This window comes from Dermacentor silvarum, chromosome 7 (assembly GCF_013339745.2).
Source record: "Dermacentor silvarum isolate Dsil-2018 chromosome 7, BIME_Dsil_1.4, whole genome shotgun sequence".
NCBI lineage: Eukaryota > Metazoa > Arthropoda > Arachnida > Ixodida > Ixodidae > Dermacentor > Dermacentor silvarum.
This window is the reverse complement of record NC_051160.1, coordinates 19,680,017-19,705,024: the sequence shown is the minus strand read 5'-3', so window position 1 is coordinate 19,705,024 and position 25,008 is coordinate 19,680,017. Positions and strand designations below refer to the sequence as shown.

General features: G+C 47.0%; 1 protein-coding gene across 1 annotated transcript; it reads left to right on the top strand.

Moving 5' to 3' along the window:
• The first annotated feature begins 19,327 nt into the window (after nt 1-19,327).
• On the top strand, nt 19,328-22,319 carry LOC119459432 (papilin-like). Its single transcript, XM_037721215.2, has 2 exons — nt 19,328-19,675; nt 21,881-22,319. The coding sequence occupies exons 1-2, from the start codon at nt 19,513-19,515 to the stop codon at nt 22,081-22,083; spliced, it is 366 nt and encodes a 121-aa protein (XP_037577143.1). The 5' UTR covers nt 19,328-19,512; the 3' UTR covers nt 22,084-22,319.
• The last annotated feature ends 2,689 nt before the right edge of the window (nt 22,320-25,008 follow it).

The following is a 25,008-nucleotide window of genomic DNA, read 5'->3' as shown; positions in this document are numbered from 1 at the left end:
CCTGAGCCAACGCGCTCTAGTCTTCTCTGCAATGGCGTGATGATAAGGGGAGCGAAACTATAGGGACGAATGATGATGTGCTGATGAGAAGGAGTAAACGCTTATGTTGCATAGGGCCGCTGTATACATTATATACATTATACAGCAGCCCTACCAAATTCTAATAGGTGGTATCCTCTATGAACTTTCTTAAGATATTGTCACGAGACTGCGCGTAATGGGACAAAGACGACGTTGACCACTGGGGTGAAGAAGACGACCATTTAAAAGATTGTGTTTCCGCCATCTTGGCAGTGCTACAGCTCGCTCTAAATAGTTTGTTGTAAATATATTTTCATTTATACCATTTCCCGTGGTCATATTGCCACACGGAACTCTGGGGCTTCTTCCTACAGAAGCATCAAGTACTTCGGTTCAGCCAACGTGCTAAATGGTGTGCCGTGCACTGACTTTCGTAAACTTCGTTCTTCTGCCTTCAAACGCCTTTCTCGTCTTTAGAGTTAGGTTATTTTCAGCAAGGTATCGCTTTTGTAAGTGCAACAATTAGCAGTGGTTAAGCAAGCCCACATAGTCTAATTGCTTGACTGCCTTTAGAAAAGCATGATTACTTGATCATTTAGACGGATAAAGCGTAACAAATAATGCCACAAAAAAGTCTGTAACCACAAATCACGAAGATTAGACAAAAACCCCGCACTAACCCCAATTCTTAAGGTCGCTGAACGACTGCGGCACCGTAATACCCGGCAGTAATTTGTGTAGTAGAGACTGCGGTTTCCACATGACATCGTACGCGCGCTAATGACAGCTCCATGTGAGTAATAGAAACTCATATCGAAGGCCATGTATTTCTGTACTGTGGTCGTTGTGTGCGACGTGCTGGCCACCATGTTTTAACGCCCACCCTTACCAAGGTGTAGGGCGCATTAGGCGCAAAGACCAAAGGCTGGTGGCGACGTCTCCCTGGACTTCCCGCACCTGCTCTCCATCAAGGAGGCTGGTTTGGACAGTGCTCTGCTGTAGTGATTTTCGGTGAATATGTACTACGCCATATGCTTATAGAAAAAGGATCCAACCTAGCAAGATTTAAGAACATCTTCTGAACTAGAGCTGGTTAAACAAGAGCTATATTTTCAAATCCGGCTGTGACGCCACACTGAAAATATTCGCGGAAGCTATGCAATGCATTTCAAGAAAGAAAGGAAGCACTACGGATTACGTGTTTCTTCACTAGCAGGAAACATTCTTTGCCAAATGAATGGAAGTACGGTTCCTTAATAACATTTTAGAAGCTTAAACTTCATTTGTGTTGCTCTTTAGTGTTACTTTAAATGCATGGGCCAGCCAGCATGCTTGCATCTGTTTATTCAACCATGTATCGCTATATCCACCCATTGATTCTCATCTGTCTATCTCTCGCAAACGAGCGTACATGTTATTTCCATAGGATTTCTTACAAGAGTTACTACAGGCAGTACAAAGATTTGCCTAGACGTTGTCCTTCTGGCCACAAGCGAGTTTTGTGACATTCTAAATTTATCATATTCGACAAAATATTGCGTTATAATTGCCCCAGTGTCCAAGGGATTTGCGCGTGCTCCAGATACGTATTGTCCTCATGTGCTTAGAAAAATACGCTTGCTTCGAAATTTAGAGAGATAAATCTTGGATCACTAAAGCCACGGGAACTTCTTAACGAGCCACTATAGCTCGCATATTAGACAAATGCATGTACTACCCATATATTTATGCATTATAGCTGAACAATCGCAGCACCAGAGTTTTTCTCGCGTAAATTTAGCGGGAAACTTTATAGTTGTTACGCATTCGCAGGCGTCCCACTAAAGCGCTGCACGCAACACCTTCCGGCCCCCTTGCGGAGCAGCTGTGCGTCTAGCGACGAGGGCGCCCCCGAGTGGTGGTTCTACGACGCGCGAACTCGCCGGTGCCGCAAGTGGAGAAACGTATGCGTGCGGCCGGCCTACACCTCGTACAGGGCCTGCGCCAAGCGGTGTCGGCCACGCCGCAACGTCCACGCCTGACACCCAGCGCCCTATTGCTCCATTTCCCTTCTTTTTCTTTTTTGATCGCTTATTCAGTATATTTATCCACACAACCTGCACGCCTCCGTCTCTCAACTTCCTGCTACATGCGAGGTAACCAGCGGCGGAATCTCAAAGTATTTAACTCACGTGACGAAGCTAAACTTGTTCATCGCGTGTAGATTTATAGTTTCCGTGAGTGAGCTAATCAAGGAAGCGCGGTCTTCGCAATGTCATGACCTATTTCAAAGCTGCCACCGCTGAGATGCCGTTCTCACGCAGAAAAAAAAAAAACATGGTATGAACAAAAGCCAAAAAAAGTGCACCAGGGCCATGTTGCAGCATCATCGGACAACAGGCAGGTTATAAAACAGGTAGATTCCGCCTATTACAGATTAGCAATGACAACACTAACGGTGATGATAGAGATTTCGGTACATCCGTAGGGCAGCAGCCGTAGTAATACTGCAGGTCGCATGCACGGTGGCAATCGGTGGACACGAAGCTTCTTTGACGTGTCTGCTTGGTGTTGAAGTTCTGTGATGACGTTATGCAATTTTCATATAGTATCGATACTATACACCATTTTGTAGTCGCCATGTTTACATTATGCAGATGCTATGTTGACGTCATGGATGGGATGTCACTGGTTGTGCTGAAGCACAGGGGAATGATGTCAGATCAGATCTTTATTTCTTGAACCAAATAAAGAATCCCCATTGCTTTACGTTTGGCCATACACCCGCTCTCAACCCCGATGCAGTGTTAAACCAGCAGTGCACGCAGAAATTTCAAGTATGGTGGTTGTTATTGAGAAAAAAATATGAAACGTAAAGCTCTACGTTCAACGCGGCTACGCCATTTATAAAAAAAAAAAAAAAAAAACATGAATAGCACCTCCGAATTGAGACGTTCGTCACTGTCTTTTGGGGCCATATTGAGCTACACGAACACCATTCGCAACCTATAATATATAAAGCAACGCCACTGTGCCAGTACGCCCAAGAGCTTCCGCACCAAACTCGTCCGCGCTGACGTCACAGTTGTTCTGTTTGCTCTCTACGTGAAACAACATTGTAAAGATATCTCTCTAATTGACTGTTATTAAAGTATAAATAAATAAATAAATAAATAAATAAATAAACAAACAAATAAATAAACAAATAAATAAATAAATAAATAAATAAATAAATAAATAAATAAAATTCCGAGCCCTTCCAATATTACTGTGAAGATGGAAGCCAGGGAAGCTGTGACTACGGTGGGTCTGCTGTAGTGAATATTGCTACAGTGAATTTACATATTATCATTATTGATTATATTGAGCGTCTTCTGCATGTTCCTCAAAGAGCAAGTACACCGGCCTCTTGTTTTCGTCCGGCGCGATGGCCAAGTAGTGCGTTTGCTGCGCCAATTCGGCCCCATCGTCATAGACTAACGTATATGAGCCAAAGCGCGTCGTCACACTGCACGGCAGCATCAGGATCCTGTGAGATCTCTCCCGCTCCTGCTCTCGGCGGCTCATACCCACATATCCAACGCGGGTATGAGCCACACGTGATTTCGTTCTTACCTTCCTTCCTTCTCTCTCCGTTCCTTCCTTTCCCTTTCTTACTTCCTTTCCCTTCCTTCATTTCCCTTCCCTTCCTTCTTTCCTTCCTTTCCCTTCCTTCCTTCCTTCCTTTCTTTCTTCCTTGTCCCTGGCTCCTACCCGCACATCCAATGCGGGTATGCTATACACGTGATTTTATTATCGTTAATCGTGACGTAACTGACGAGCATGTGATGTTATTGATGTCATGACCTCTCAGTCATGTTAGTCATTCGTTTTGACACCTGTGCTAAGGCACAACTGGCGGGAAACCGCCACGCACATGGAGCCAAACCACCACGCACATGGATACGAAATACTAATGATGATAGTTTTTTTTTTTTTTTAGGGGCGAAGCTCCTTAGGGTGTGGGTCGTTCCCTCCTCTGTAGTAGTAGTAGTAGTAGTAGTAGTAGTAGTAGTAGTAGTAGTAGTAGTAGTAGTAGTAGTAGTAGTAGTAGTAGTAGTATGTAGCCACCTCTAGTTTATGAATTGCTCAATAGATGGCGTTGTGTGTCCACCTGTAGTTTTATGAAGTGTTCACTAGATGGCGTTCCGGTTCCACTTCCGGTTCCGGTTCCACTTTGCGCGCGTTCGGTGCGAACGCGGGCAAAACGCCGACGGCATCGACAGCAGTTCTGCGCGATGCTAGTGCTGCTGCATGTCCAAGTTTATACAGCTGATAAAACTTCCTTGAGTCTCTCGTTACCGACGCGCGCTCTCTTTATCTCTCGTCCGTAGCTGTGGTTTACCCGAATGATCCCCCGGTGCTTCGCCCACTCATCATCATTCACTTTGTGGATATGCTGTGATTTTTTTTTCTACACGCGAACACGATCCTAGGGGGAACTAGCCCTTAACAGCTTCACTGTAAAATAAATAAAAGTGCGGATGTCGCTGTTGGCTAGCGCTCGCTCGGCGAATTCAAGACCCTTGAGTAGCTGCTTGATGTTAAAATCCCTATCCGGAGTCTTCATGACCACGTAATTATGTTTTTAGCCATACTGTGCTCCCAAAGAGGCATATTAGGCCCTAAGCTTTTATTGTCAACATAGGTGATCGCCGTATGCGCAGGCATATATGCCACGTTTCTCCCCCGCACTATCACCAGAGCAGTGACGATGGGGTCGGAAGTCCACGACATGGGATGGACCCTCTTCGTCGCTGATATGGAAGGCTTGGTGGGTTCAAATCCGGACGGCGGGCGCGTCGTACCACCCGAGGATGCTAGAGAAACCCGCCGCCGATGGAGTCGGTGTGAGCACCCGCGCTGTCTGAAGTTACTGCGGATGACGGACCGGGGTCAGAGTAGCGGTCCCGTGACGGCCACGATGGCTGCTCGCTCGAATATGCCAGCCACTCGCAGCCGGATACCGTCCGACAGGTGTTTCAGCGCGCATTCACCGAGTCGGACCCAACCGGGGCCGTTGCACCCCTGCCTCGTTGACCATCGCGTCGGCGCCCGCTTTCCCGGACGCTGTGCGACTGGCCCCTGCAGGGGGCGAATCTCCACGCCACTCCTGTGCTCTGAATGGCCAAAATTACTAGGGGTCCCTTATGCTACAACTAAGACGACTTGAAGGCGAAAGCCCGAGTGACGCCAACTCAATGACACGACGACCGCTTTTTTTTTTTGCGAGTCATCATCACTCTGAAACCACAATTGGCAGTAATTTTGCGTCATTATGTTTTTGTTCACCAAGATATTCACCAAGATAATTTCCAATAGAATAAGGACAACACTTGACTTCAGTCAACCAAGAGAACAGGCTGGCTTCAGGAAAGGATATTCTACGATGGACCATATCCATGCCATCAATCAGGTAATCGAGAAATCTGCGGAGTACAATCAACCTCTCTATATGGCTTTCATAGATTATGAAAAGGCATTCGATTCAGTAGAGATACCAGCAGTCATAGAGGCATTGCGTAATCAAGGAGTAGAGGAGGCATACGTGAATATCTTATCAAATATCTACAAGGATTCCACAGCTACCTTGGTTCTCCACAAGAAAAGTAGAAAGATACCTATCACGAAAGGGGTCAGACAAGGAGACACAATCTCTCCAATGCTATTCACTGCATGCTTAGAAGAAGTATTCAAGCTCTTAGACTGGGAGGGATTAGGAGTGAGGATCGACGGCGAATATCTCAGCAACCTTCGGTTTGCAGATGACATTGTCCTCTTGAGCAACAATGGAGAGGAATTACAACAAATGATTGAGGACCTTCATCGAGAAAGTGCAAGAATTGGGTTGAAGATGAATATGCAGAAGACAAAGATAATGTTCAATAGCCTGGCAAGGGAACAAGAATTCAGGATCGCCAGTCAGCCTCTAGAGTCTGTAAAGGAATATGTTTATCTAGGTCAACTACTCACAGGGGACCCTGATCATGAGAAAGAAATTTACAGAAGAATAAAATTGGGTTGGAGTGCATACGGCAGGCATTGCCAAATCCTGACTGGGAGCTTACCACTGTCGTTGAAAAGAAAAGTGTACAATCATTGCATTCTACCGGTGCTAACATATGGGGCAGAAACTTGGAGGTTAACAAAGAATCTCGAGAACAAGTTAAGGACCACACAAAGAGCAATGGAACGAAAAATCTTAGGAGTAACGTTAAGAGACAGGAAGAGAGCGGTGTGGATCAGAGAACAAACGGGGGTAGACGATATTCTAGTTGACATTAAGCGGAAGAAATGGAGCTGGGCAGGCCATGTAATGCGTAGGATGGATAACCGGTGGACCATTAGGGTTACAGAATGGATACCAAGAGAAGGGAAGCGCAGTCGAGGACGGCAGAAAGTCAGGTGGGATGATGAGGTTAGGAAATTCGCAGGCGCAAGTTGGAATACGCTAGCGCAAGACAGGGGTAATTGGAGATCGCAGGGAGAGGCCTTCGTCCTGCAGTGGACATAAATATAGGCTGCTGATGATGATGATGATGATGATGATGATGATGATGATGTTTTTGTTTGCAAGTCACCCTTCCTGTGATTCACCAAACTCGAACCGTAACTCAGCACTTCTTTTTGCTGAGTCAGTCTGAATTGGACCCTCAAATCTCACATATATTTCTTTGCAAATCACTCTACCACTCCATAAACCCTTTATTATTGCGATAGCAATTATATGGACACTCAAAAGCAGATTTCTGCCGTCGCCGTCGCCGTCGCCGTCGCCGTGAGGTTCCGTATGACGTCATTTGGAGAAGAAATCGTCGCCGATAGATAAGTGGTTCTTGAGGGAAAGGGAAACGCGCGCCGAACGCTGTATGTGCGAGTGAAAGGGCGCGAGGGGCGCGTCTTTCACGGGGAGTGAACGCACGGCGGAGAACAAACGCGCGTTCTGCGCCGTGCTCGCTTAAGGGCTGCAGAAGTAGGCGTCTCTGTTCTCCTTCACAATCACCATGTATGTAGAGCCTACGCGCCTTCTTCCGACGAGCGAGAGGCCGTGGGGGAGGGGCAGGGAGGGGAGGCGACGTTTAGCTGCGGCACGCAGTGCCTATTTATATCAGAGGCTCCGGCAACAGTCACCAACGCCGCACGCATTTTGAGCGAACGCGGGCAAAACGCCGATGGCGTCGACAACAGTTCTGCGTGTTCCCGATGCTTCTGCATGTCCAAGTTTATACAGCTGATAAAGCTAATATCATTACTCCGTATAGCTCTCTACAAGTTTGCTATCGCAATTGATGCTTCGCCTTTCAGGTGAAACTGCGACAACTTTTTCACTCTTTTCACACTTGAGAGAGAGAGAGAGAATAAACATCTTTAATGTGTAAATGCAGCTTTGGAGGGGCGTCCTCATTCCAGAATGCCTTGAGCTCGGGCCGTGTCCTGGGCCATCGCAATCAGCCGTTGCTGATCTTCGAGGTCGGAGCTGGCCAAGGCTCTCTCCCACACACACTTGAGTCATTCATGATTCACCCTATCACTGCTTGGTTCAATTGCATTCACCCTATCCTCTCGGTTTCACTTCCATCACACTTGGTTTGCTCTAATACGCCAAATTTCCAATTTTCATCACTCTTGACTCACCCTATCAACACTTGGTTCACCTTCATGCGCTCTTAATTCGCTCTCATTTACTCTTCATTATCTTAGCTCACTCTATCTCATCATTACCTTTCGTTTGACTCCTATCACCCCAACTAAACCCATTTAATTCACCATCAATTTACTCTTAATTCGCCTCATTCACCTCTCTGTATACTCATTATCATTTCAGTTCACTTGCGTAATAATTCTTCCACCCTTAATCGTGGTTTTGTGCGCATTATCACCTCTAGTCCTAGGAGGACAATTTCGTGTCGAAGACGCTGTTTTGAAACGGCCTTGAAACGGAGACCTCACAATGAGATATACCAATTAAGGCTTTCGCCTTAATGTCAGGGGACGCGTACATAATCGAGAGCGCAGCCTGGTGACTGCAAACTACGCTGCAACGCGTGCAATTGTCGCGCCGAATGAGCGATACATGGCGCCACGTTTTGTAAGAGAAGCATGAAGAAGTTGTGGCCGCGGGCCAATTTCTCGCTACATTATAAATAAGTCAACTACAATAAATTCGTTATATAGTACGTTTCCTTTTGCGAACCGCTAAGTTAATTATTTTGCTCCGTCACTAAAGTGTGCTGGTTGGTATCGTAGATGATCACATCTACTGTGTGGCCCGACACAAGCGAAATATTTTTCGCTTTATTTGTTAGTTCCCCGTCATGACCTCTGGACGAACTATTCGAGAACATGAAGAATTTCCAACATCTGCCAATAGTAACGATATCAACGCGAGCTTATGTGGTGCAGTATCCTGCCGCTGTGCACCTCATAAGGAGGTAAATAGACAGAAATAGTGATCAATGATGAGGATGTCGGGACGAAGCAAAGCATTTATACAAAAAAAAACCTTAACCGCTCAAGCGCTGCGTACAGATGATTAACTAGCGAAGCTGAAACGTCCTGCCTTGGTGTTTATCACTGGGTTAATCCTGATGGTTCATTAAGGTATTTCTCAATTATTGGTTACGTCTTTGTGTTTCTTATTGAGGTTACATACAGGTTCGGCTGTGACGGAGAGAACGACGTCACTGACGGTATGCCCGCAGCCGCCGTTGTCGCTTGCGCTCGATGTCTCGAGGTTGGTCGGCGGCGTGGTTAGCAGCATTCGCCCGCCCATTGGCGCTTGCGATTCTTCGAAATTAAATTGCTTCAAAATTAAATATGTCCATTACGTAAGACAATGAGTGCCTCATACCCCCGTAAAGGCGGCCTCGCCATTACCACTATATACAAGTGAAATTCTACGCTGGAATGATGAGCGGCGAAGGAGCCAGCTGCGGAAGAAGACGACGACGCTCGAGCCAATGCTGATGTTTTCTGTACACAGGCGACGGACAGACGCTATTTCGGTTCGCTTAGCCATATATAGCTTCGCTTTAACATTGCGGCAGAATCCACCTCACTACGCCTGTGCGTGGCCTCCGAAATGCATGGCGCGCCGGTGCGTGCGAACGCAGAGAAACGCGTCTCGCGCTTCCCTCTTGACACGCTGCGCCATCTAGTGACGCTCCCGAGAAGTACGCGCGTGGCCTCCGAGACCAGAAGCGTGGTGTGCCGGTGCCTGCGAACGCAGATAATGTTTCCCTCGCTTGCCGCACACTCAGTGGCACACGCTCAGTGACCCAAGTTGGCTAGGTTCATTGAAGAGCGGCGTATACCCAGCGCATTTGTGGCGCAGCCTGCTAATGCGTCGGATTGCTGCACTTGAGGAACCCTTGTGACGTGGTTTCGATACCGCTCAGCATCGGAGGGATTTAAGGGATATTTTTCGTCATTGTACAGCGGCACATTCCCAGTGACACATATACTGTCTCACCAAAGTTGGCGTCAGAGACGTTCATTGAAGAGCGCCACACACCTATATACTGGCACTATATATACTCAGTGACCCAAATTGGCATGCAAGAAATTCATTGGAGACAAGCACAGACCGAGTGGCACATACGCAGTACTCCAAGTTGGCGTCAAAGAGTTCCTTTGAACAGCGGTACCTGGCCAGTCCCGCATCCTGCAGTGATTCATTTCGGCGTGAAAGAGGATCGTTGTAGAGGGTCAAGTATGTGCACATTGCCACATACTCAGTAACTCAAGTTGGTCCGATGGCTGGTTTCGAACCCTGTTTGCTCAGCACACCAGCCCGATGCGCTATCCATTCGACCACGGACTACCCAGTGGCCCAGACAGGCGGCAAAACGGTTAGATACAAATATATATTTACGCACATAGATAGTTGGCCCCGGAAAGTTCGTGAAGTACCTCAAGAATGCTCAGGCATTATAAAATTGTTAAACCCAGCTCTGACGTCAAGTGACCTCACATGGAAACCCTTCCAAAACCATGTCTTCTCTGAGAAGATCCAAAATAAGATTCAATTCTTGAGCTTAGGTGTCGTAAAGAAGAAATACCCAATTTTTGTCCGCAATATTTCTGACAAAGGGTATAGTTTGGGTCTTTAGATTGTTCTTCTTTCTTCGTCTGCGAAAGTGGATTAGTTTTCTTAGGATTCCTTTAGATTCCTTTGGATCATTCTTCCCACTTCTGACCTCAAGAGAGACATAGACGCGTGAATCATTTATTAAGGGAGAATCGCTCAGAGGCCGGCTCGTCAGAAGCACATCGGTCTAGTTTGGGTAAAGACACGCGGCGCTTGACAGAGACTGTGCACCATCTCGCAAAATTCATTGTGAATTACCATTACCCTAGTTAGCGAAAATGGCGAAGCCGTTAATATTTAGTTGCAAAGTGTGTACAAAGAATAGCTGTTCTCTTTTTAAGTTATACACCGGAAAATATGGTATGTATGTATGTATGTATGTATGTATGTATGTACGTATATATATATATATATATATATATATATATATATATATATATATATGTGTGTGTGTGTGTGTGTGCGTGTGTGTGTGTGCGTGCGTGTGCGTGTGTGTGTGTGTGCGTGCGTGCGTGCGTGTGTGGATATATGCATGCACGCATGTATGTACGTATATATATATATATATATATATATATATATATATATATATATATAAGTTCACCATTGTCGTGCTGCTCTCTAATGTATGTCAATCTTATCATTCAGAAATTACACAAAAAAATGCTGCTTTCAAAACGTAGGCTTTGTCAGCCTTGCGCGCTTGACGTCGCACTTCAAAGTATATGTAAGATCTCGTGTCATCGAGGACGTCAGCGCGCATAGTAACCTTCAATGCGCAAAAAAAAATTTAAGAACTTCGCAGCCATGCCTAGCCCGTCGTGCAACAACGCCGTGTCCGAGACCATGATCGACTGCGGCGAACTCGACCCACGGGCACTGGCGGATGTCCTGGCCAACTCGCGCTGGTGGTTTTACGACGCCTACCTTGGATCGTGCCAGAACTGGACCGACGTGTGCATCGACCACTCGTACACCAGCCTGGAACAGTGCGCCTACCAGTGCCTACAGCATTGACCGCGCGTTGATGCAACGCTCTGTTGGTTCCCGTGGACAATGGACGTGGTCGACCATCTGACTACGACCATCGGAGGGCTACTTCTCTACGCAGCAAACCAACGTCGAATAATCTGAACAGTCATACGTGTAGTGCTCGTGCTACTTGCACGAGCTATAATCGTCAACTTTATCAACGTCATTAAGAAACTCTTGTTTGTAGTGTTTGATGACAGCGAAACGTCTATACGCTTCGGAACTGTACCAAACTCGACCTATAGGCCCATATTAAGAAACAAAAATTCGTACGCTTATACAGACCCTAGAAAAGGCGTTCCATTGGGATTAATAGCTAGTCAAAATTAAATTCCGGGGTTTTATGTGCCAGAACCACGTTTTGATATTGAGGCACGCCGTAGTGAGGGACTCCGGAATAATTTTGACCACCTGGGGTTCTTTAACGTGCACCTTGCTGTATCTGCAAAAGGAGGCGCATTGCTTCGAGAAATGGCTTTATTCTCCATGCTGCATACTGGCATCATGAAAGCAAGCGCCGACAATAGTGCAGTACATGGACAATAATATATACACACACCAAGATACACTCGCGCATGCGCAACGACGTGGTGACATCATTATCAGTTCATATAACAGCGGTAAACGCAGATGCCGCATTACAGATACCGACACAACACACCCATTGTACTGTAGACGGGCGTTTTTCGATTTAATCATTATCATCAGCCCATTTTTATGTGCACTGAAAGGCCTGCAGTGGACATGAAGTGAAGGCGAAGTGTTTTTCCGAGCGTGAAAGAAGCCCGCGAATACACGCAAAATTGCCGCGCGAGTGGCCACTCGAGGCAATTTGCATGTATTCGCAAGCTTTTTTCACGCTCGGTAAAACACTTTTATGTAGCACGTATTGAGCGAAAGAAAGGTGTATCGGAAATTTTTCATGTTGCTCTCCAATTTTCTCATTGACATTTTCATAATTAGGACAGCACTTATCAAGTTCGATAATTAATTACAATTACCTAATTAAATCTCAATAACGAAAAAGTTACCGGCGGCTACTCCATTGTACTAGAAACAACATGCACTAGGTTTTCTTCGAGCACCGCAATTGCTAGTTTTATATATTGGTGCATGATAGTTAGGACTGAATGAGTCGCTCGCAGATCGCACAAGAGAACGATTGTTTTTTTTTTTTTTTTTTTTTTTACTACACATACATGTGTACAGTATCTGTAGTACACTAGTGCAGTATGCTAAAGTAATCCTGAAGCAAGTAGCGCTAACAATAGCCCGTCCAGGAACAGCGGCGCATTCGAATTTTTCGAGCTTCGCAGTAGAGTTCTATTAAACTTACCAGTGGCGCAGTGACACACTCGTGAAGCAGTATGTTAAATAGCCTGTTTTTGCAGCTCACTACAAGCCCAATGCATTTATGAATATTTTGTGCATGAATATTTGGCACATTGGAAACTAGCGTATTCATATCCGCGGAACACGAAGAACCACTGTGCGAAGCGCGCTTGTTCGGGCATTCAGCTATGTATTCGCAGCACGCACGCCATCGCTCAACGAAACACGAAAAGGAGATAACAACGTTCACAATAATTATTACTGTCTCACTGCTTGTTAACTTTCGGTTCTCTTTTTTACAGCGAAGCTGGTAAGGGTTAGGTTCCGCAGGATCGTGTCCGCGTGTAGTCTATAAATTGTCTATAAATTTAAGACGTTTAATTTGGAGACACTTTAAGTTCACTTTGCTGACGCCGCCCAAACTTTGGCCAATCCCCCACAGTGGGTATGCGCCTTAGTTCTTGAGATCACCATCATCATCATCATCAATAACAACGACAGCAATAACAACGACCACGTTCGCGACAGCTTTTAGATAATTATGTTTATCGACGTAAGTTTCTTTGTAGCACAAGTCGACTACCTGAGTTTGCATATCCTGTGCTCTCAAATTGGCACTGCTAAAATATTTCCATTTTTTCCCGGCAATCCTAATATCAAACCGTGCTCTCTCTTTTATTATTTTTTAAAGCCTGAACTGCTGATTATGCACACATCTCACTTGATTATCACAAATTTCACTTTCATTTACAAGTTTGTAATACTTACCCGCATAATTTTGAACATTTCTTGTGCTTTATTTTATCGCCTTACGCTCCTGCTACTTGGCTAATACTTCGTAGTGGGTAAGTTCCACTGACTGTGAATAAGAACAAGGAACATTCTGCGCACCCTCCCCGGCAGTTGATAAGGAGCCCTAAAGCAAGCTTCGCCGGCACCGAACAACGTAAGTCATCGCCACGTAAAGCCTCTTTCGAGAGTTTCCAAGCTACTTCACGCGTGGCCGGTACCGGTAGTCGCACGTAAGCAGGATCCCAGTACAACTACTCTGAGGCAAGGCACCGCCATATCAATGACTCTCAAACTCAGAGGCATCCGGGCCCGCCGGCCCGTTGACTCACTAATGCTGTGCTCACTTCCTGCTCATGTTTACAAACAGAGTTCCCAGAATACTTCCGGTTAAGCCCTCTGCAACAACACAAGTTACAATAACCTATATATTTATATAGCTCTCCAGCTGGCGCCAGTTCTGTGGCAGAGTTGGAGTGTTCTATAAGTGAATTTTTGTGGTTGAGTACAAAAAAAAGAAAGAAAGCTCGACCCATGGCGCACGTTTTTTACATCGGAACACACAATTGCCCGGCTGCCCTCAGTAATGACGTGTCCAGCCTCAGCATTGGCTCAAATTTCCTCTTACGAACAATCGTAGCGCATACGAGCCTTTTGTGAATACGGTCTCAGGGGCGCTATATCGTAAACTTATTCAATTCTGACTTCAGTCGAATCCACTGAAGTGTCAAATTTCCGCAACCGCCAAACGCTATCACGGGCGGTGGGTCACCTGCAAGGTTGTTTCAACAGCCCAATCAAGCCCTCTCCTCCTTTATAGGAGGTGTCATTTGTTCGGTTCAAAAGCAAATCACATTGCCTAGGCCGACAGGTTTTCGTTATCGAATTGGCGGACGAGAGGCGAGGAGTCCGCAGAAGAGAAGAGGATATCGTTGGGGCTGAGCTAGCGCAGTGAAAGTAAATAACCGGGGGAGGAGGGTGGGGGCCAGTGTCCCCGATTGCCGTGCTTCCCCTTGCTGTTATGTCGTATGCATGGCAGAAAGGACTCGGCAACGTTATACTGCCGCGTAATATTTTTTGTTATACGCAAAGAAATCAATTCTGGCTGCCAGCTCCGTGTACACAGTGCCGGAGTGATCAGTGCACAGCCGTGTTCTATTCCTTTTTGGAACGGGATAGTTGCCAGCTATTCAAAAAAAAAAAAAAAACGTTCACTGTTGTTCGGCACATTAACGCATCTTTAGTGAGTACACATCACTATGACGTGGTCAACGTCAGAGTGAACTCCAGGTGGTCAAAAAGAATCCGGAGCCCTCCACTACGGCGTGCCTCATAATCAGAACTGGTTTTTGCACGTAAAACCCCAGAAAGAATAACATCACTCTGACGTGGTGAGTTTCTGCGGTTTTGTGACCACGCGTGACAGATAGGCAAACTAGGCACGGCACGAAAACATTTTCACCAATCGCGGAAGTCCAATGGTGACAAAGGCGTTGAATAGGAACGAAATGTGTATATTTTTTTCCTTTGTTTGGCCTAATCATGCATAATTAATCAGTGTGTACACGTCATCCTCAGATGGGGAGTTATCGCGGTTTTTGTGACGTCTCCTGACAGGCAAGACAGTCGAAGTGGGCGTTGCCCCATAATTTTTTATCAATTTCGGAGGGCTAACAAAAGACAGGAAGTAGAAACAGATTTGGAATAGCTTCACGCTATAGCACGCCAGATCGTTGCCAGCGGCTAATTTCACGTTTGGCAGTACACTACTTGCTTTACGGCATCGCTATGAAGGCGTGATGTTCCACATCCTGGAAACTAGGGTGTTGTGAAATAAACTTCCCGGCAGTCTAAATCGCAAATCCTGTTCAACGACATTCTTGTCCTCCGGGTTCGATTTCGTGGATACCATTTTGCAAAACGCAGCTCCAGACCACTGTGGTTCATCGAAAATATCCTCGATATGCTTCTTTCTGATTAGCCATGGGCTATGTTCATCAATTGGGCAATTTCAAGAAAATGGTTCCGAGTCCGGTCCCGAGTCCTGAATCAGAGACCTGCCTGAGAATTTCGGTGATGAATATACAACAAACGGAGTTTGCTCTGTCAGCATTTTGCAACGAAACGGACACTAAATGGTGGCCCGTTCAGCGGGCGGCCAACGTAGCCACCTAAGTCTGCATTCACATAAATGTCCTTGCGCTGAATCTGTTCGCAAGATCATATGCCATTCAATAATTATGACACGGGCTTACTATTCTAGCGAACGCGGTTGGCATGCGACAAACGGCATTTACACAAGTTTACGCTTTGTGAATTCGGCACTCGTTCCTAACTAGATCCCATATGTTCTTATGCTTCAGCTGAGCTTATTTGAACATAAACGACAAATCTGTCTTTTCCACACGATTTAGAAAAACCTGAGCGAATAGACAGTCTCCATACCGGCACGTCGCTAATTCCGAATTCACTGCCAACTGGACAGCTCAGTACGAAGCTTCGACAAATCATTATCTTGAAACGTTTTACTTAACGTTTGGCGCACTTCTCGTCATTTAATGTGTCACGCAATGGCTTATATAATGCTTGCTGGATATCGGGAACGCGCAGTTGCACTTCGCTCTGCAAGGGCACCGTCCGGCAATATCCAGGTTTTGACAATGCTGTTGAGCCTAATGTCTTTCCTATTACCAGGTCAAGGCCCGTCTTTGCCAAAGATGACGGCACCATATACGCGCGGCGAATCACTTCAGCGCCACGTCAAGTTCCAGGGTGTGTGGCGCAAGTGGATGTTCGGAGTCGTCAGCGCGGCCCTTCTGATGGGCGGTACCATCGCCGTGGCGTTCACCCACTCAGCATACGAGCCTGGTACGGGTGGTACGTAAGGACTTCAAAAATTTGGAGGACGCTTAAGCTTCGCCTTTAAGAGTGGAACGCGACAGTATTCAAAGATCCCTGACTGTTTGGCAGGCTTCCCGGCAACTGCAGCTTTCTTTTTTATGCACATTCGCCTCGACGCGCCGCTGCCGTAGCTAGGGAGCCTACATGCAACGCTACGCTGCCGAGGAGGCGAGCGCCATCTGGATGGTGTTCTTGCAAGGAATCCCGACCAGGGCGCGCCACTGTATGAATGGTAGAAATGCTGGTAAAGGGGTTTGTGTTTGAGTTCCCCCATAACAGATTTATGTTTTCTCGTATATTCAAATTACAATGCCACGCTATCATACCTGTAGGTTATGGTTAAGTCGTACTTTACGATTTTTCTGGCGCATTTTACTTTGAGGAACTCGATTACTTCACCAGCGCCTCGGCGCCACGCGGAGGGCCTGCGTGTTCAGGGTGGTTCGGGATGATTTTCTTAGCCGCGGACGTCAACGCCGAGACAGACGTCGACACCGGATGTTTTGCAACACGAGGACCTTAACGCTGTCGCGTTAAAAAGTCTGCAGAGAGTGCATAATATGGCGATTCCCTTCTCTCCTATCTTTTCTATTCTACCCAGCGTTCACGACCGGCCAATCCCTGTGATAACGTGGCCGGAGCGCCGCTCAGCTAAATGTTGAAGAGCGATACGAAATAGCATTGGGAGTAAAATGGTTTTATAACACTGGCCAGGGTTCACGAAAGCCCAACCTCGGTGTCACTTTTAACAGCGGTAGCTGGTCATTTCTTCTTTCACTTTGCTTTTGCTACGACTTGTTTCTTTGGCTCCTTGCTCACACTCGTCGCTGAGGTTCCCTTATTAGTGCGGTAACTTTGGCTCGCATTCAGAAGAAAAAATTATTTCGCCAGAACTGGTGTTGGACATGTCATTAGCGAAGATGTCCGGCTAATTTCTAACAGCTCTTATGAGCGATAACCTTTCTGAACTCCGGCTCTTCATACGTAGCTGGAAGCCAGCCGGGGAAGCAGGGCCCCTACCTGTGAACTTGAACCTCTTGTGAACAAAATATTTTGTGAATTAGCCCCAAACTTCAAATGTTAACAGTGACATCGAGATTCTGCTTCCATGAACCTGCATAATTCCTTTTTCATGCTGCTTTTAAACTAAGTGTGAACGCGGCATAGTTGGTACGTGTGCCTTTCTAGGTCAATATACTACAGTGGCATTGTTTACAAAATGGACGCTTGCATTCGCTTCTTTTCAATTTCGTTTAAATTACCTTAGAAATCGTCCGTTGTTGCTTCCTTGGGATCACCGTTACTGGACTATACTGCTTGCATTAACAAATATCGATCCAAGCTTTTGGGCAATTATAATAATAGGTTAAGGCAAGGTACTTACACTAGAATAGTGTTTTGTTGATGTTGCTTTACGAATGTTACAAGGGTTGATGAAGCGTTTAGACATTTCCCGCGTAAGTAAAAACAGCAACTGTATTAAGGTCGTGTAAGGTTTGTACTTGGTGCGGCCTACGAGCAGAAAATAAAGTGCGTAAGGACAGGTGAAGAACAAGACTCGCCCGTAAATGTCCTTATCCCGCGCTAGAGAAACTCGGAGGATTTCCACGGTAGTACTGAAGAGCATAGCTTGAGGCAAACGGAGACTATATACAGACACTCAAAGACGCAGTAGTCGTCGTGCTGTGTCCGTATCGACGGACACAGCACGCGTAGTGTCAGAAGGTCTCCAGAGATGATGCAGGTGACGCTATGTGTGTTTGTGTTGTTTGGCTGCGAAAAAAACAAACAAAAAAAACGAAGAATCCAAGAGGGCCAACGGGACGCTTCGCTTAGTCGGCTCTGCTGTGAAGCCAGGCAGCAATGTTTCGTGCGCTACTGCCACAAGCGTCGTGCGCACACACACAAACTAGAGTTCATGCTGGACACCTATGAGCCAACCACCACGTGGTACACCCGTGAGTAAAGGTATATGGACCAGAGACTGCGCGATAAAGCTGATTTTCTCCTCTGCCTGTGAATGTAACATGAAATCAAAGACTGCAGTTTAAACTTGGCGTTGCGAAATTTCCAGTACACTCATCAATTTCAGTTTATGCATCTTAATGACGAAGAAATTCAGTTTTTTCTGCGACCCTGTGGTCCGTGTACTTTTGCTCGGGTGTACATACACTGTTTCGTGTGGAACTGCGAGTAAACGTCGAGCTAAAGCTATATAATGTGTTCGTCGGGTGCTAACAAATGCTGAAGGTTTCCCGTCAGTCTCAATCCCCTCGACGCGACACCTTCAACGCCGCTGGGCGGTATTCCTGATCACAACTGCATTGTGAGACGCGTGTTAGCTGCCACGGCGCTGTTTCTTCTACGTAGAAGCAGTTGTCTCGCGCGCTGCGTCACCGCCAACACGTGACGTCACACCAACACACTCACGTATTCTTAGAACACTGTCCGCGGAGCTCGGGCGCCATTGGTAAACCTTGCTATTGCTACCAGTGCTTCGCCTCTTGGTCGAAACTGTCAATTTTTGAAACGCTGGTAAACCAGGCACTTTTTGTATAGGAAAGGTCACGTGCCAATACCAGGTGCCAATAGTGTCGTATTAACGCAATTTATCGCTTGTCTACGCGCCGACTCGTTGTGTCATCCAATACCTCCATGCAACCTAATGTTCGTCATAGGCTACACAAGAGAAGGGAGTGCGCGTTTAGCGCACTGACATAGTGAAAGCTGGAAACCCGAAACGCGCTCGCGAAGAATCATTTGACGCATTTACTGCAACGGGAAGGCAGCATTCTATAGTTTAATGAATGGCTACGCGCTCCGAAGACGCTATGGGATGACGGTTGAAATGCTACCCTGCATTTTGTTTGTACTGACTGCTACTTAAAATGCCACTGAACATGAAGCCAAATATATTGTTCGACGACACAATGCCTGTGAACAAAACAGGAACGTGTTCCAATTTGTTCTAAAGCGCTGATTCGATAGCCTTGCACTTGTAGGCTTCATGCTTCAGCTTTTTTTTTTCCTGTGTCTACTATGCTTGATGAAGAACAGAAATGTGTACTCAGGAGTATTCTGACAAAGTATCACTAAATATGAGCCACGCTGTTCAAGGCAACGGTTCCTGAACTTACCGTCACGTCGTGGTCATTTCAGTGGTACAGCCGCCTAGTTCTGTCACCGATGTGGTTTGCAGCCTGTCTTCCGTGTTCCTCGAAGTGTACTTCTGCTTCCGTTCTGCTATACTCACAAGGAATGGCGTCTTCCTCCACCTGCAGGGCCACATTGCCTGGCACCTGCACTCCGGGCATGCGCCCTAGGGACCAATGACAGCTCGAGAACGTCGGGCCTGCGCTCTGCGCCAGTGGTTCTTCGTGCGCAGCCGCCGCAAGGGCCACTGCGTGCAGTGGAACGCCGACCAAGTCTGCCTGGGTCTGTCGCGTCTGCACTTCGACAGCCTCTCTCTCTGCCAAGCGTACTGCGAGAAAGGTACATGCCACCAGACTTTAATCAACTTTTTCACGAAAAGTACATCCGAAATCAAACAGAGCCTGTATTCATGAAGCCTTTTGGGCGCTAAAGTGCGGTTCCTAAAGTGCCTCCAGGCAATGTCACGTGATAGCGAACTGCAAAAGAGTGGGTATAACAGGTCTGGCTTGTAGATGTGGCGGTTGCGCTGGCACGGTGCGCGCGTTACTCAGAGACGAAGATGACAAGGGGTAGGTGAGAGAAATGTGCCGACGTAGTGGACGCGATCACGAAAGTGCGAAGCCAACAAAACCCTTTTTTTTTTTTCGGGCGCCCCGCGCATTTCGTCGTAACACTGGTGGCAGAGGTGGGAAACTTTGGGAACACGTCTTAGGAGTTTGGTGGTGCCTGTGATGGCGATACTGGCAGGTATCTGCATGTGGCGCCACCAACAGCGCTGCGCTGCTCTGGCGTAAGTCCTGGCGATTCTAAGATGTCCTGGAGTCTGCGCGTCATACAGGAGCTTTAAAACGTGAGATTTATTTGTAGCCTTAAAAGCAAACACAATCTACGAGCGTCTTGCTCGTGGGTTCTGTTTGCATTTTGCAGGTTGGACAAGCGTTAACCGACGCTTGTTTACTACGGAAGCATGAAATTTAGAAAATATTTGATAGCTAACGCCAGTACAAAGAACAATGTTCCTCCTTTATTTCGTTTGTTTCGTGTTTTCTTTCTGTTTTTTTTTTATCGAACATTACCCTCAGCGCCATTTGGTATTATTGCACGGAGCACAAAGCATAAAAAAAAATGAGTCAGCAGTCCTCAGGCCAACCACATCTGCGGGCAATTTATTCCAATTATTGGTCCTCGGGAAAAACGAATGCTTAAAAAGATATCTCCTGGAGGTGAGAGGCTGTAAGCTCAAATTTGCGGTCCACCCGTGAAGACAGGTGGTGGTGCGCTGGCTGGAGGTAATTGGAAACATTTATTCCGGTTTCATGATTATAACTCGTATTTCAATAGAAAACGGCATTTTCACCCAAAGGGCGAAGCCTTGACAGCGACAGCAAGGTTTAGTACTGCGATCGTGCTCCTCGGGCGGTGTTCTAACTATACGCGGGCGCGGAATCTTGGAGCCAAGAGACAAGTAAGGCCACTCTCAGCTGTGTAGAAGGAACAGCGTCCTGGGAGCTACCAGGCGTCTCAGAACGCTTGCGTTATGAGGTGCGTTGCCAGAGGGCGTCGTAGGCGTCGCACCTGACAGGTTCACGGGATGAGACGTACCGACGGGATATCGTCGGAATTAGGATCAGTGAAATATTTGATGACGTTTAGCTTCACTTTTACTGCCCGTTCCGCTCATAGGAGTGCATATACACACAGTAGCTGAGCAGGAAAGCTAAAGTGTGCTTATAGTGGCGCGCGCACCACGCTACGTCAGCAGCAGAACGCTATAGCCTTCCTCCGCCACCGAGACGTTTCTATACTGGATGACCACAGATGACGAAAGAATCAGGATTTCTCTCGCTTAGGCGTGCCGTATAAATGTACGGTGTATCGTGAAATCGCGACAACAGGCTAGAAGAGGTCACTAAGGTGTTGATGACGATGTCCTTATCGTCTGGCAGCCTTCATCCTATTAGTTGGTCTCTAAATATGCCGGTGACTGTCCAGCCTCGCAGCTTTCGCCATGCAGTGGACCTTGATAAGGACATGGACCTTCGTCTTTATGAAGTTCACAAGGATGGATTGGTCGGCTAGTCGGTAAAGCATCTTAAAGGGATAACAGCGCACACAGACGGGGACAGATCTGTGAAGAACACCAGGACACAGCGCTAGGCCCACTTCTAAGCGCTCACTCAAAATACGATCGTAGGAGGCCAGATAAATGCCACTTAAAAAGGGGGCGCGATACATGAACCGATGCAGATCCACTCTTTTGTATGAAAGTGCTATCGTGCCAAGTAATGAACGTCGACGTCAGGTAAAAGTTTAAAGGCTCTAAAAAACCAGCCGTCAGTGATAGCAGCAGCGTTCTGAAAGCCCACAACACCGTGCTTGTCAATTGCGTTTTGAACGCAGAACAATAACTGTTTTTGCGGGTTCGATCGAGTGAAAAAGGTCCTTGATATCAGTATTTGTTATCAGTTATCAGTCTTTATGAAGGTCGACCACTATGGATGATGGCGGTACAACTGCCCCTCACGTCACACCCCCGAAACGCAGACACGCCCAGTGGTCGCTGCACGCAGCCCATAGACACCGGCATGCTGCACTGCACCAACGAGGAGTACCAGGACGGGCGCAAGAAGCAGTGGTGGTACTACGACAGCCAGGACAGGGCGTGCCACCAGTGGGGGCAGGTGTGCCTGGTGAACACTTACCCCAGCCTCCGGGCGTGCGCTGGCGCTTGCCTCAGGCAGCACTGATGATCCGCATCGAAGTCGCGCGGGCCTGCGCCGAGCACCTGCAGCTCCATTCGGCTCGACTTTGTTGTTGCCGCTCCAACTGGAGTCGCCTTCGTACCGAATCGATTCGGAACTATGTGCCAGTGAATTTGACGACAGTGGTGCACTTTTAAAATATTTCCTGGCCTGTGAAGGTTGTCGGTGATATTCAAGAGAGGCGGACGTCACCAAACCTAATTGAATGTTGACTCAGTGTAAACTCGGCAGATGTATATCGTTCAATTCAGAGCTTGCTTGGTTTGTTTGCTTCTTACAGTACTCTTTTATCGCTTGTGCAGTCCGATATGAAGAATAAAAAGCACGTGAGCCTCCTCGTTTGACGCCGCAGGTCAGGAGAGAACGTTGTGTTGAAGGTATCCACTACTCCGTTACGCCGGTTCAGTGGTAACACTATAGATCTTTCTTCCAAATTGCAAGATTACGCAACTTGATCCCGAAGCTCGTCCATAGGCCAGCTAATTAACTAACGATCAGCTGAAACGTGTACACCCGATTCTCTCATTCAAAACGGGTAAACAAATTAGATCGATGGTGCACTGACAAAATTATGAAAAAGCGTCGTATACACAAGATATAAGCTACAAATCAACACTACGCTTGCGCGCATTGCTAACGTATATCTCGTCTCGTCCGGAGCTACGTGTCTTCACGACGATTATTTACTGATTTATTGACTGAAGCAACGTCCAAAACACGGCAGTGGTACACGTCGTAGTGAAGAGCTTCGCGTTAATTTGGACACCTTTAACGTGTCAATGAAGCGCGGTACGAAGGTGGCCGCGCAATGTGCGACTGTCGCGGCTTGGTAATCGAACCTTTGACCTCGATCACACCAGCAGAACGCCATGGCCACTGACCCCACCACGGCGAGTCTGATCAGGACAGTGCCAGGACTTCGTATGTCCCTGTCTACTTTCAAAAAGGGAAGGGACAAGAGCCGGTCTAGTTTGTTCACAGGTTTCCATCATGGTGGCCGAGAAAACGAAGGACGCCGAATCATGCCATTCTATCATCCATTTGTACATGATTACACCATTGCTACAGGAAGAATGACATGTTAAACATCTTTTTCATCCTTATTACGATATATTTAATTAGCATTTCTTCTCTGGTGATTTCATCAAAAAATATCATGATCACCCCTTCAATAATGTTTTAGCATTTTCGAACGTAATACAGACTATTAGGTTAGCGAGGAGGAACGAATCACATAAAGTGTCCATTCCGAGCTTTGACCACTCCCCCCTCGTGGGTGCGTGCCGTACGTTAAAGGCAAGCAGCAGCAACAACCACCGAAGTCACCGTAGTGTCCTAAGGGCACATTCCGGAACCAGTCATGCTAAGAAGACGTCACTCATTCATCATGTAGTCTTGATCAATGGACATTCGTCCGTGACGTAGTAGAAGAGCCTCGCGCGTTTAATCTATATGGTGGTAGTGGTGGTGCTACACGGCGATTTTAGGCCTGGCAGACGAGGGCCGGCAATTAGCTCCGCCTGTAGCGCTTATTCCGGGTATACAGTTTGTAGCCACATGTCTGAAAGTCCACTGTCCCTAAGAAACTCAAGAAGAAGGCATAGTACCTCTCTTCGGATGATCTGGTGACCTTCTGGAAACACCAGACGTTGCGCGCAGTTGTGTGGGAAACCTTTTCATTTCACGGCATCAAGTAGAATGTCTCGCTCCGCATTGTAACACCGGCAAGATCATATGAAGTGATCCGCGCCGCCCACCTCTCCGCAGTCTCTACAGAGCGGGGAAGACGTGCTCCCAGTCTTAAATGCCCAAGCTGCCGTGTACGCCGAACCAGTTTTCATCCGAAAAAGTAGTGTGGCCTGCATAATTCTTAGATGGCTACACAGGCATGGTAACGTGCCACAGGTGGGCACTCAGCTGCATACAGCAACGTCTGTGTCCCTCCGAACCTCCACAGTGACCCATGCTCCCCCACGGCTTGCTGGCACACAACATTAAGATCGCTCCTACAGGTGACGCTAGTAATTTGCTACCAATGAAGTCGACACAACTCTCGCGCAAGCAAAAAAAAAAAAAAAAAAGGTGAACACGGAACGCGCGCCTTAGGATGGCGCGCGTTCCGTGTTCACCTTTTATTATCAAAATCATGGATTTCTTAATTGATTAGCTTAAGACGCATGTAAAATCTGCCCAACTCTTGGTCAATCCCCGTGAGTGGGTATGTGCCAAAGAATTTAAGGTCATCATCATCATCATCTCCCCAGCACGACATTTCGCGCTTCGGGTTCGCTGCACCCCCCCCCCCCCGAGACATTCATCTGCACTTCGCTTACGGCCGCAATCGCAGTTACATGAGAGCGGTGTTTTCTCTCACTTGAATTTTATTTCGCATTCAGTAGGACGAACGAGACATTGAAGAGGAGCAAGAGGCTACATTAACGAAAGAAGCGACAACATCAACAGGGCGAGGAAGAATAAGAAGAGGTTGCACGCTGTGGTATCACCTGCCGCCTCCGTGCCGCGACCGTGCTCAAAGCCGAGAAGAGCGCCTTGTTTTCAAGTAAACCGACGGCTCACCGGATCTGCGACCCTTCGACATGCCCTCGTGGAGTGAGTACTTTCCTTCGCGCATTACGTTTTCAACGAGACAGCAATACATTTAAACAGAAAGAGCAGCCCAGAACCAGCTGTGCGTCCTGCACCCTGCTGGTCTGTAATACTTTAAATTTTGTCGTGCACACTAACAGCCACTTAAGCGAGCCTATCACCTAATGACATACTGATTATTATTATTTTTTTGCGATTTCAAGGAGAAAGGTTGAAGCAACCGCAGCACAAATTGAAAGTCAGCAAAAAAAAATTGCGGAAATTAACTGGGTGGGTTGTTTTGCTATTTGCTATTTCAACACA

Bases quoted from the DNA above. Each gene is read 5' to 3' on its own strand.
- LOC119459432 (XM_037721215.2), top strand. From the start codon at position 19,513: ATGACAGCTCGAGAACGTCGGGCCTGCGCTCTGCGCCAGTGGTTCTTC. The intron at 19,676-21,880 runs GTACATGCCACC...CCCGAAACGCAG, and splicing joins CCAAGCGTACTGCGAGAAAG to ACACGCCCAGTGGTCGCTGC.